This window comes from Phaethon aethereus, assembly GCF_964289735.1.
Source record: "Phaethon aethereus genome assembly, chromosome: 20".
Lineage (NCBI taxonomy): Eukaryota > Metazoa > Chordata > Aves > Phaethontiformes > Phaethontidae > Phaethon > Phaethon aethereus.
The window spans coordinates 1,162,442-1,175,736 of record NC_138596.1 but is presented as its reverse complement, the minus strand read 5'-3'; the positions used below and the strand labels follow the sequence as shown (position 1 = coordinate 1,175,736).

General features: G+C 64.0%; 1 protein-coding gene across 1 annotated transcript; it reads right to left on the bottom strand.

Moving 5' to 3' along the window:
* Nucleotides 1-1,338: 1,338 nt before the first annotated feature.
* On the bottom strand, nucleotides 1,339-1,725 carry LOC309412016 (uncharacterized protein; the record flags this gene model as incomplete). Its single annotated transcript, XM_082008796.1, has 1 exon — nucleotides 1,339-1,725. The coding sequence occupies exon 1, from the start codon at nucleotides 1,720-1,722 to the stop codon at nucleotides 1,339-1,341; it is 384 nt and encodes a 127-aa protein (XP_081864922.1). The 5' UTR covers nucleotides 1,723-1,725.
* Between the last annotated feature and the right edge of the window lie 11,570 nt (nucleotides 1,726-13,295).

The following is a 13,295-nucleotide window of genomic DNA, read 5'->3' as shown; positions in this document are numbered from 1 at the left end:
AAGCTGAAGAGCCCAGCATGCCACTGCTGCTGCCGCAAGTCAGCAGTGCAATAGTTAAGACTGGTTTTGAGGGGAGAGGAGGGGGCTGTGTGCCCCCTGCACCGCCCTTACACAACCTGCCAGGATAAGCAAGAAGTAACATGGGAAAACCCAGGTGGAGGGAAGAGGCGTACCTTGACAGGGGAGGAGATGGCGGTAATTTTATTTGCAGCACCCTGAAGTCATCTGCTAACACAGGCGCTCTTTTCCAAGCCCCTGCCCCTGCAGACCAGGCAGTTCCTGCAGCAGCCACGGTGCTTACACAGCCGCTGCCTGGCAGCACGGCCGCCCGTGGGACGCCAACACAACGGCGGGCTTGTTCCAGGTCGGCGGCACCAGCCCAGCCGAAAACCCAGTGCGGAGCCGCCCCAGCATGCTGCGAAGAGGCCAGCAGGCTCCTCGCTCACCTTCCTCGACGCTCAGGGGGTCACAGAGGGTGAATGATGGGGATCTGCATCCCAAGCGGGGTCCCCCAGTGCTACCCCGCTGCTGGAGCTGGGCCAGCCCTCCGCACTGGACCCGGCCCCAGTGTGGTCTGGAGCCCCAAGCCAGGATGCAGATGGGGCGAGGGGCTGTGCCCAGCACCCTGCACATCTGGCAGGAGGAATCAAATGGGGCCGGGAGTTTCTTGGCAGTGGGACGTTAACACCCGCACCCATGCTGTGCCGTCAGGTGGAGCTCACCCTGGAGCACTGCCCTGCATTCTGCCACGCTTTGTCTGTCTGTCCGTCCTAGTGCTGCAGCATCCCCATGATGCACTCAGCTCTGGGGAGGTGGGCCCCCATCCCACCGAGGGCATATCCCTGGCTCCTCTCCACCACTGCGAGACAGCAACGACAATGCCCTCCTCTGCCGTGCACACAGCGCTGCCATCATGCAAACCCACGCTCCGGCAGGCAGGCAATGCCTGCACCTTGCCCAGAGTTGGAGGTTTCCCAGCAAGGGCGGACTGGCAGGGTCACCGTACAGGATCGCAGGCTCAAAGTGCTGCCCCATCCCCAGTGCAGGCACTTCTCGGTGGCATCTGCATTGGCACACATTATCCTCAAGGCTCCAGGGCCTCAGCAGAGCAGGGGGACCTGTCCTTCTCCCCCACACTGGGCTCTGGGGCCTGGCAGGTACCCATCACCAGCGTATCTGGCTGCAGAGCTCACAAGGTGAAAAGCAACGGCAGAGTCCAGCTGGTGTCACCTCCCAGCTGCCAGCTCCCCAGGGTGCCCAGGCCGGGCAGCCACGTCCTCGTAGGGCCACCCGGCCCCATGCCGTGGTCAGCACGTCCTGCGGGTGCAGCCAGGGCCCTTAGGAAACGACACAGCAGCACTTTCTGCAGCAGGGGCAGCACTTGTGGCAGCCACATCCCGTGCCAGTCTCCCACTCCTGGCCCTTGGGTGGCTTGTCCAGGGTGACGGTGTAGAAAGAGTTGGGCGATTCCCCTCCGGGCACCCTCAGGCTGGCATAGGGGTTGTAGGGACGGGGCCAGGACCTCTCCGTGGAAATGGTTGGGCTGTTCCAGCTGCCAGCGGAGTCTGCCTGCTCCTCCACGTCGTAGGTGGACATGGCTGCAGGGTTAGTGATGACGGTGGGCTCGTCCTTCAGGTAGCAAGTGATGAAGCTTTGCTGGAACTGGTCCCGCGGGATGTTGACGCTGGCGTAGGGGTTCTCCAAGCTGACGTCACGATCCATCTCCCTGCTCGTCATCAGCACGTGTGGCCCAGCTGGCATTGCCCACCTCCTGCGGGACAGAGACCCCGTTAACCCAGGGTGCCAAGGGCATCAGTGCTGGGGTTGTTCTCACTGCATGGGAAAGGGACCCCCAGCAGACCCCACGGGTTTGGGAGCAGGGTGCAGAGCTGTGCTCACCCCTCCCTGCCAGGCCCAGGGGACCCCGACATGCAGCCTGTACACTTTGGCCGTGTGGCCCTGATGGCAGCACTGGGAGGGGAAGCAGGAGAAGGTGACACTTCGGCAGGGAGACATGGGGGTGGGCAGGGCGCTGTGGGGTAGGAGGGGGTGCAGGGTGGGAGACAGGGTGCAAGTGGGCAGTGGGGTGGGGTAGGAGCCTCTGGGGGGAGACAGGTCTCAGAGGTGGGGGGCAGGCAATGGGGAGAGGAGGGGGGAGAAAAGGTGCATGGGGGGAAGGAGAGGCAGAGGCGGAGGAAGGAGGGGACAGGCCAAGGGCAGCAGGGAGAGGGGCAGGGGACGGGGCAGGCAGCGGGGAGAAGGCGAACCGGGGCGGGGGGGGCTGGGGAAGGGGGCAGGCAGGGGAAAGGGGCAGGCAGGGGAAGGGGGCAGGCAGGGGAAGGGGCGGGCCGGGCAGGCAGAGGTGGCTCGGGAAGGGGCAGGGGGAGCAGGCAGGGCGCGGGCAGCGGGTCGCTGCCGGCACTCACCGACGGCGCTGCTCGGGCCGGCTGCGGGGCCGCTCTGCAGCCGCCTGCGCTTCCTCCGGTACGGCCCGGCCCGCCCTCCCCGGCCCCACCGCCCCGGCCGGCCCGGCCCCCCGCCCCGCCCGGCCCGCGCCTGCACTGGGCACTGGGGCCAGGCAGGGGGCACCAGGAACTGGGCACCAGTACCCGCCACTGGTCACCGGGCACTGGACAGGGACACTGGGCAGGGGGGCGCTGGCACCAGTACTGTACAGGGGCATGGGGCAGGGGGCACTGCCAATGGGAACTGGGGAAGACCACCAGCAGCGAGCATCAAGCACCAGGCACCAGCGCTAGCCTCTGGTACCAGTCAGTGGGCACTGGCTCTGGCACCAGGCAGTGGATACCGGCCCCAGCATGGGCACTGGTATCATACATGGGCACCAGCACCACAGTGTGCACTGGTCACCACACAGCAGGCAGTGGTACCATGCTCTGTCATCACTGCTGGGACTGGGCACTGACACCAGTACAGGCACCAGAACCATCCACCAGCACCAGCAGCAGCACTGCGTGCCGTGCACCGGGCACTGAGCTCCAGCACTGTGCACTGGCACCAGCACTGGCACCACACACTGGCACTGGGCAGCAGGCAGGGGCAGTGGGGTGGGGGCACCGCACACCACGGGCCTGTAGAAGGCACCAAACACCAGGCACCGGGCACTGGGCAGAGGGCACTGAGTATCATGGGCAGGGGCACCAGGTACCTGCACCCACTGCACCCCCTGGCAGCCCCCAGACCCATGTGCCAGGCTCTTCTTGCCCCCATGGACAGCCAGGTCCCTGCAGCCCAGGGGTCCCTCGCACCCTGCCTCGTGTGCCCCACCTCTCCAGCCCTGACACCCCAGTGCCAGGTCTCTGCTGGGGTCCTCATCCCTCCAGCTGGTCCCTGGGCTCCCAGGCAGCCAGAGGGGTGTCACCCAAGCATGCTGGACCCCAGCAACCTGGTATGTGCCTGGGCGTTGGGAGGATCCGTGGTGGGATGTTGGATGTGGGGTGAACCTGTGCTCACCAGCAGAGTCCTTTCCAGGGTAGGTTCGGGGGGGTTACCCTGTGCCTGCCCCCAGGGCATCGTTGGAGGGTGACACACCAGCCTGGGTGCCCTCAGTGCTGCTGCATCCCCAGGGAAGCTGCAGGGAAAGCCGGAAGGTGCAGGGGCAATGGGAGATGCTGCCAGCCTGGCCTGGGGAAACAAGGTTTCATGGGAACATGGCACTGCCACAGCTTCACTGCCCTGCCCTGGGCAGGTCACCCACATGTCCCCTGTGTGTCCCCTGTGGGTCCTGAATGGGGGTTTTGCTGAAGGCTGCAGGACTTCGGGCTTCTCAGGAAGGTCCTTACTGCTGGGTGGCCATGGCCAGCCCTGCCAGGGGCTCCAGTGCATGACGTCCCTGCTTCTGGGTACTTGGGGACAGGGTGGGTTTTGCTGGGAGCCTGTGCCCAGCCAGGTGTCCTGTCCCCAGGGTGTGGGCACAGGTCCTGTCCTGCAGCTGGACGGTCTCTCCTGTGCTGGTGGCTGAGCATGCCGTGGGGTGGGACAGGGCCACCACAGGTCCCCTACTCCAGCCGTGTCCCTGCCGTGTGACACTGCTGCAATGCCCTCAGCCAGCGTCACTCTCCCCGTCACCAAGCCTCCAAAACTGGCTTATGCAGAGCCCCAACATCTTCTTACAAGCAATTCCATGCAGAAACCCATCCCTCCTGGGAGCCCCGGGGATGCCGGAGATGGGACGGTGCACATGGGGCTGGGGCACCCTGGGGCCGGGCGCAGGGCAGAAGGTGTCCCAAATTGCAGCTGAACCCGCCTGGCATTGAATTATGTTTCCTGCACCACTTTGCAAAGTGAAAAGTTGCTTCCTTCTGGCCATTGCAACAGAAAACTACATTTCTCACCTGCCTTGAGGAGCTGGGGCTGCACAGGCTGACTGGATCCTGTACCCACCGCTGCCCTGCCAGATGAGTGGGGACACTGGGTGGGGGGCTGCACCCTTGGCACCCATGGAGCAAGCAGGAGAGCTCTGGTGGGTGATGGGACCCTGCCCGGTCCTGGAAGCGTTGTCCCTGTGATGGGGGACAGATGCTAGTGGGTGCTGAGCTGGCCAGGCACCCAGTGGGCAGAGTGCCCTGCTGCCAGCACCCTGCCTGCAAGCCCCAGCCTCCCCTGCCCGCCCTCTATGGCTGGTCCCTCTGTCCTGGAGCCTGCTGGGCTTGCAGCTCCCGAAGTGTGGTTTGCCCTGTAAAGAGACTCAGTTACCTCCCAGCACGTGGAGGAAAGGCAAGAGGGAGGCCTGGTTTTTTTGGGGAGAAGCTGGGAGGTGAAACTCTCCTCTGACCACCTCTAGCATCAGGAAAGGGGCCCCGTGCAGCTCTGTGCCTCAGTTTCCCCACTGAGGACTGAGAGAGGGGGTGCAGCAGAGCATGCACCGTGCATAACCAGCATCACAGCACCCAGCCCTTGGGTTCTGAAAGCTGCAAACCTCCTGCACGGACACCCCCGGGGCCTCTGCTACCGCAGGGTTGCTCGGAGGAGAGTCACCAGCAGTCCTTGCCCCTTCGCTGCACCTCACCGCTGCCAGGTTTTCCCATCTTGAGCTGTCTCCCCAGAGAAAAACTCAAATATTTTGCTAAGCAGGCATAAAAAAAGAGGCAGGATCCTCCCAGGTGTCCTGCCGTAACCCCAGCGCTGCCTGCCCGCGCACGGCGTGTCCTTGCTCGCGCGGGGGATGTCGCTGTGGCACTCTCCAGCAGCGAGTTTCTCCTCCTCCCAGCGCCTCGGGACCTGCTCGTTTTGGCTTTTTGCCCCCGATCTCCACGCGCAGCCCTGTTCATAAGCAGCTCTGCTCACAGGGAGCTGCGGGGCTGCGCGCCAGGCACAGCTCGGGTCTGCGGGACCCTGAGACCCTGCAACGGTGCCCTGTGTCCTCAGTACTTTCCCCTTCCCAAAGGGGTCCGAAGTGAAGCTCACCTCATTAGCACCTCTGAGCTTTTTGGGGTAGGGACACCCCACACGCTGCTGCCCGGAGCTGCAGATCCTGCACAACCTCTCCGAGCAGGGTGTTAGCTTTAGCCAGAAGTGCCTCCGCCCTGGCTGATGTCCCTCCCCGGCATCTCGCCGCGGCAGCTCCCATCTCGCAGGCGCTTTCTGGATAATCTCATTCCTCGTGGGCTCCGGCGCCAGCTCTGCAGCGGGGGGCTGGTTGCCTTGGGAAAGCCCATCCAGCCCATCCAGCCGCCGCCACTGCTCTCCTGGTCCGGATCTGGCCAGTTTCTCCTTTCCAGCCTCTATTTCCTGATGGCCAATTTGTTCTTGGGCCAACGATGTCTCTAACAGCTCCCTTCCTCCTGGCTGTGGGCGCAGCGGTGATGTACCTGGAACCAGCCCCGCAGCGAGGGCCACCGCAGCACGCTTACAGGTGGGGATTGGGTTAACCCAGGTCCTCTGGCAAGGAAAAGGAACAGGAGCAACTACATCCTCTGTGTCCCCTTTGAGGTCCCTACCAGGCCAAATGCCACCACGGCACCTGGCATTTAGACTGATGCATAAAGGCATGGTGCCCCCGAAGGCTGATGAATTCAGGGTCATGGCAGCGTCCCCGCTTCTTCCTCAAAGCTCACCAGCCTCACGTCAGCCTCAGGGGGCTTCAACTCTTCTCCCACGTCACAGATAAACTGCTGAGCACCAAGGCTGGGGAGGGCACTGCCACCAGGGTTGAGGTCCTGGGCTCCTCCTCAGGCTTGTTCATCTCCTCGGGGATACCTTCACACAGCTGCGGGTGGCTCCCGTGGGAGCAGGGTCTCCGGCAGGTCCGGCTAGTCCATGGGAGAAGTTACAGCTGAGTTTTCTTTCTTCTGGCAGATGCTGAGAACATGGAGGCGGTGGAGGCTCTGGCACATCAGGGGACCACAGGGACACCCCCTCCCAGGCTGCTGGGGACGTCAGGGATGGCACAGAGAGCCCTTGTCCCAAAAGACCCCTGCAGCAGAGACCCTGTAAGTGCCCCAAGTGCAGGAAGGGCTTTGCACAGAGTTCCCACCTGCAAACCCACATGGGCCAGTGCCCCTACAAAGTCTCCCACCCACAGGGACGGCTTCAGTGACACCTCCATCCTCATCAAGTACCAGGGTGCTCTCATGAGTGCCCATACCAGTGCTCCCAGTGCTCCCAGTGCTCCCTTCAGCTTCAGCTCTGACCTGCTGCAGCACCAGCGCGCACGTGTCCCTGCAGTGCGTGGAGCAGTCAGCATCACTGGAGTCTGTCCTCTGCTGCTGGAGAAATGGAGAACCTTGGAAAGGGCAGGGGGGTTGTAACGGGAGCTGGGAAGGGAGAGACCCACGAGAGAGGGAGGTTGCTGTCACACGTGGCCAGCAAACATGCTCGGGGAGGTTAAGACACTGGACTGCTGTTGCTCTGGCAGCTCTGGTGATGCCCCAGGAGCTGTGCCCGTCACCATCCCTCGCTGGCTGCAGAGCATTGCAGCATCAGGCAGACCTGCATCCACCCAGCTCCAGGTTCCCCGGCACTGAGGTTCATCCCGCTGTCCCCCAGACGGACAGGACAGACAGGATGGACAGCCCCAGCGCCAGGCTGCACCCCATGGGCAGGAGGGTGGCTCCGGGCTCACCTCTCCCTGCTGGTGGGGGACGATGGGCACCAGCCCCCTCCCTGGGAGTCCTGCAGTGCCCGCAGGTGGAGGTCAGTCAGTCCTTCAAATTCAGCATTATTCCCCAAGAGGGAGATGCAGGGTGATGGAAGCCTAGATCTGCCCTTTTCAGCATCAGAAAGCATCGTTCCCTGCTCCTTGTCTCCAAAATTGGCCTGTCCTGCGGGAGCTACGGAGCGAAGTTTGGGCACTGCAGAGTCATTTGGCATTTGTCCGTCCGGTGCCGGAGGCTGCAGCGCTGGCAATGGGGCAGATCTGCGGTGGCTCAGCCCCAGCCCGAGCAGCAACCCCTAATCTGGAGCCTGAAGTTCAACCATTTAATTTCTTGGCAAGATACAGCTCCAAACTGAGCTCTTAGAGCTACATCCAGCAGTCTTGTGAGGCTCCTTGGAGGGTTTGTAGATGATGGAGAATCCTCAGATGGAAAAGCTGCTGCACCTGAGCCCAAGCTGCTGTTTTGGAGTTGTCCTGTGTGGGACTCGCTGAGCTGGGAGCCAGCGGGTGCTTTAGAGCCGTGCACCCCTTGAGTAAATGGATGAGTCAAACTAGTGCGTGGCTATTTGTCGCTTAAAACCAGCCTAATTTCCTGCAATTGTTTGCAGGGGGAAAAAAAAATCCACAGAAAAAGCCAACAGAAAGCTCAGTGCCCACCCAGGCAATGTCCCGTGCTAGCAGAGGTGATGGCGAGGCAGGACCTCACGAGGTGCCACGGTGCTTCCAGAGAAAGGTGTTGTAGTCAGCTGGGGGAGCAGCTCAGTGAGAACCCCCAGTGCAGATGGCGGCTTCCCACCCAACCTTGGTGGGACTGAAGATTTTTGAAGCTAAGGAGAGCTCGTAGGTGCCTGCAAAACGGGCACGGGGATGACTTGGGCCAGTGAGGTAATGGGACACCAAACCCCAAATTCAACCTGTGCAAAACAAAGCCAGCCGGGTGGGATGATTTCTTTTGGGACATCAGAAGGGTCCCTCCGTGGACCCGTACACTGTGGAAAGTCTTCCCCAAGGCGTTTGCCTTAATTCTTGGTTGCCGCCTCATTAAAAAGCAGAGCGAGGCTGCGGGGTTATGCAAGGAAGGGCCACGGGGTTGCCCAGGCAGCGGGAGGGATCAGTGGGGTGAGCATCCATAAGGGGAACCCCGTGGGGCCGGTGCCACCAGGCACAGGGGCTCAGCTGGGCACCCAGCAAGTGCGGAGGAGACGCTGGGGGCTGCGGGCATGAGGGTGCCATGGCGGGGACTGGTGGTACATCCCTGAGGGTGACCTAGGGAGCACAGACCAGCACGCGGGGACAAAGCTGCCAGGGACCGGGGCTGGGGGCTCACCGCAGCTGTAGGAGTCGATGCTCCGTGCCTTTCAGCGGCACAGCCCCGTTTCCAGCACCCTGGGTGGGAAACCCCAGCACGGTGCGAAACTCAGCTCGTGCCCCCAGGCCAGGCTGGCAGCCCGTGCTCAGCATCCATCCTGCGGGGCCCAGGGCTGAACCCGCCTTCCGACGCAGCGTGTGGGCACAGCCCGCCGTGGGCACGCAACCTGGCAGCCCCACGGCCGTGCCCCATTGCACAGGGCCCCGGCACCCACACGTACCCAGTGTCCATGTGCAGAGTCCATGTGCACTGCTTGTCTCCAGGCAGTCTGCCTGTGGTATGCAATGAGTTTTCTCAGTCCTCGGTTCCCTCTTAGGGGAGGTGGTGTGTCCCAAAGGATGGCAGCAGCTTTTAAAGCCAAAACGGAGCCTGGAAATGACCTAAAAAAGCTGTTTGATGGGAGGGATTGCCTGCGGTGCCAGGATGTGTCCCATTGCATCAGTCAGCACGTGGGCTGCATGCATGGGGAGGGGGGGCCCTGGGCCGTGCACCCATTCTGCAGCAGGCCCAGTTCTGCCCTCGACACCAGCTCCCGGGATTCTGCTCTTTACTGAGGGGCAGCGTAGGCTTCTCTGGTAAAACCCCGAGGCTTCTGCGTGGCACCGGTGCCCACCTGCAGCAAGAGCACATCCCCGGAAAGGTTCAGCAGCTCCCCAGCTCCGGCAGGATCCCTCACCAGCTCCATCCTGCGCATGTTGTGCTCTCCTGATGTGACATCTCAGCCACGCCGCAGGCCTGGGAGTGGGGGACAGGGATGATGGGAGCACTGCGGGAACGTGCGAAGCGCAGCGGGTGCCGTGCACAGCTGGGGCACACGCGCACGTGGAGCGCGTGCAGGTGCTGGGCACCCATCTGCCTGCCTGGCGCACCCGTGCGCCTGCGGGAGGGCTGAGGACGCTGCAGAGGCACATTTGCAGCGCCCGGTGCGTTTGGGCTCCTGCAAGCCTACGCTGCGTGTCACCCACGTACACAGGGGATGCTCGAGCTGTGGCTGCAGAGCCCAAAAGCCTTTTTAGTCGAAGCCCCGCTCTGCCCAGGCAGGGGGATGCCGCACTCCTCAGGGATAATGAGTCGGACAAACCATCCAGCGCCCAGGCTGGCGCAGCCGCAGCCGGCATCGCGCGAGTCGGCCAGCACCTGGCCTGCTGCCTGCCTCTCCCCGGGCTCGCGCCGGCCGCAGGAACCGGCAGAGGAGCCGGTTTCCTTATCGGCCTCCCGCATGCACCCTCCGTCCCTCTCCCCTGTGGCTCCCTGGCCGCGCCGGCCCCCGGGTCACGCTGGGGCTTGGCAGCGGTGCGGGGGAAGCGTGCATTGTGGCTGCCCACGGCGGCCCGGCTGGAGGAGAAAGCAAGGATTTCCTGGCCTGGAGCAAGTCCTTCCCGTCTCCTCCCAGCAGCCGAGCGCTTTGGGGCTGAGGGTGGGCTGTTCCTGACAGGCTTTGGAGCGGGAGCCAGCGGCTGCCCCTGCACGGAGCTGCCACCGAATGTGCAAGCAAGCAGGAGTCAAGCACAGAGCTGAGGCACTTCGGTTGACACCATCCGTCCTCCAGTGCCAAAATCTCACACCCCCCCCCCAGCTCTGTCCTACCCACGTGCAAAATCCCGGCTCAGGCAGAGCGTCCAGCCAGCATGGAGGAGATGTCCCCCTCCGCACCCTCGGTGCTCGTGCATCCTCGCTTGCGATGTGCCACGGGGACGGGGCGGTGCAGGGTGGCCTCGTGCCGTTGCACAGGGACTTTAGGATGGGCAGTTCATCCGTTGCCAACCTCAGCCCAGCGCCCACAGCAGGCTGTTGCTGCGGAATATGGGTCCAGCGGTCATAAGCCCTGCAGCCCCCGGCTTGGAGGCAAGCAGCAGCAAACAGCCTGGGATGTCTTCCAAGGCTAAACACTCGCTCGCACACAGAGACACGGAAAACGGGCTGTCAGAGCTCCAGCTGGGGACACCTGGTTGGGCAGCTCACGTGCACAGCCACGGTTTTCCCTCCTCAAATGTCACTTCTTCCTGCAGAGGGAGAAGCCCGGCTGAGGCGGGGGCAGCTGCTGGCACCCACCTCTCGGTGGGCTCCCTGCAGGCTCTGCTTTTGCTTTCACTGCAGACTGCCGCGCCGGGCGATGCCGCAGCTTCCGCTGTGCCGCGACCACATGGAGATCTCGTGCGGCAGCTACACCTGCTGATGTTTTTTTTCGGACAAGGGGCTGATTTCCTGCTCTTTTTTCATGACTGCAAGTTTCCAGTCCCAGGGACGGCTGCGGAAGAAGGGCTGTCACCCGCCTCCTGGCCTGGAGCGTCCCCAGCACTTTGCCATCCCCCCTCCCAACCCCTGCCCCAGGGATGGGTCGGGGATGGCACCATCCTGCCCACGGCAAAGGCTTTGCCCTGGCAGTGCGGGGATGCTCTCCCTGCGGGCAGCAGGCAGACCCTGCGCAGCACCCAGCTCCCAGCTAAGCCCTTGGCTCCGGCTCTCTCCCAGCGGAGGTCTGGTTTCTGTCCTGCCGTCTGCTTGTCCTCCCTCGCTTCAAACAGTCCCCGTTTGTTTGGCTCTCGCTGCCGGCTGGAGCCGGGGCCGCGTGCCTGGGCCGCCTGTGCACAACGGCTCCTTGTTCACCACCTCCCTCCCCGCTTGCCCCTCGCCTGCTTTAGCAATTATCCCAATTAGCCGTGCTCCCTCCTTGCTCCCCGGCTGCACTGCGGACCCTCGTCCCTCCTGCTCCGCGCCGGTGGCAGCAGCGCTGCTGCCCGCAAGGGGCCACCTCCGGGCCACTGGGACGTGGGCACCGGGGGGATGGCTGCTGGAAACAGGCAGGTTGTACAAAATCCAGGTGGTCGGGGCCCATGCTGGATCCTTGGGCTCTCTGCAAACCTCTTCAGGCTAAAGGAGGGTGTGCTTGGACCTGCAGCTCTCGGGGCAGCCAGCCCTGTGCCACTGGCAACTGCCTCTGCTCCTCCAAATCACCTTCATGGGTGTTGCCCATCCTGCCCCAGCCGCACAGGGTGCTCTCCCTGCCTCGCTCCCCGGGGAGCGTGGGTGCAGCCAGCTGGCTTCCTGCAAGCCACGACCCACGTGCCACCACCGCGGAACCGTCCTCCCACGGCCGCTGGCTCGGCGAGAGCCTGGGGCGGGCGGTTGAATTTTCCACCCGCCAGCGCAGGCTGGGGCTGCCATGCGGCCCCGCGGAGGGGGGCTTTCCGCAGCGGTTCCCAGCAGGGCCATGTTTCAGGGACGCCTTCCCTGCTGCCTTCCTAAGCCCATGGAGAAGCTGGGGTGCAGCACCTGGGGAGGTGCTGGGCACAGGAGCATCCTCGTCAGCAGAGCCCAGTGGGGCTGGGAGCAGGGGCCATTTACTCCTGCACCCTGGCACGTGGATCCGAGGCCCAGGGCAGGTGAACCCCCGTATCCCCTCCCCACGGCATCATCCTGCGCCGTGGCCAGCCCCTGCCATGGCTGCTGCAGCACGGAGGCAGCGTGGCAGCCCCCCGGCAGGCTCCTGCCCGCACTCTGCCAGCAGGACCGCGCTGCGGCCACGCAGGGACACTTTGGCAGGGTCGTCACCAGGCAGGGCAAGTGATGGGGCTGCTGCTCCCAGGATGGCTCCAGGTGCCCCGTCTTGCGCTGACAGCAGCCCCGGGCTCCGGGGGTTTGATCTTTACCACTCGAGCCGGCCTGTCTGCTCCCATTTGTGTCTGTTGTGCTGCCGAGCAGTGCGAGTGCCGGGCTCGCGCAGCCTGGCAGCTCTGAGCTGGCACGCAGGCAGCCGCCGGGCAGGCAGCCCCTGCGCTGGTGCGCAGCCTCCTCTGCAGCTCTGCCGGCCCCAAACCCCCATGCGTAGGTCAGGGTCCCCCAGGGTTCTGCAGAATGCCAGGATCGGGGTGGGTCCACAGAGACCCCTTGCTGGGGGATGGCCCTTGTCCTCGAGCGTGCACCCAAAATTGCACCTTCTTCCCCACCCGTAGGACCACAACTGCTCCAGAGCATCTGGGCGGCTGCGTGGGTGCCCAGCGCCCTGCACAGCTTCCCGGCCCCCCCAAACCCACGCGTGCCCTTGGCAGGCAGGGACATGGCTCACGGTGATACAAGTCTCTCTGGTTACCCCTGGCCTGGCCTGGGGACACAGCACAGTCCCCAACGGCACCCCAGTGTCTCCCCCAGCAGTCTGGGCACACTGGGTCCCCTTCCAGGCTGGAGCACTGGTTTCCATTGCATGGAACAGCCCCCCCCACCCCATGTCACGCTGGGGCTGGGGCTGGCTCCGGTGTGACAGCTCCCTTCCCCGCAGCCCGCACGGGAGCACCAGGCTGTGGCAAGCCCCTTGTTCCCGGGGTCCCCCCAGCCGAGGCTGAGGGAAAGGGGTCCTCTGCAGCAGGAGGGAGATGGGCCACAGGGTCTCTGCAGCATCCCGGGATAGCTCCCGGCACCGGATATATCAGGCCCTTGGAGGACTGAAGTAATCAGGAAGAGGGAAGATGTGGTGGAAACCCGAAGGCCAGATGATGCTGCCAGCCCCGGGAAAGGTCCCCAGCAGCCAGTACAACACACCATCCCTGCCCCGCGGGGTACAGCCCCCTCCCACGGACCCTCTGCCAAGGGCTCTACCGTGGCTCCCAGCTTCCACCCACGGTGATGCCAGGGAGTTCACCAGCTCCTGCGTTTCTTTCTACTTCCCCCCGCCGCGACGGCCCGTCCCCAGGTCTGCAAGCCGCTGCTCTTCCCCCCACTGAAGCTCTCCCCGTCGCACACTCAGAGCAAGCGGCAGCTCAGCTCCCCGTGTTCAAACCGCAGCGAAGGCGCGCTTGCTCCGGCGGCCCTCGC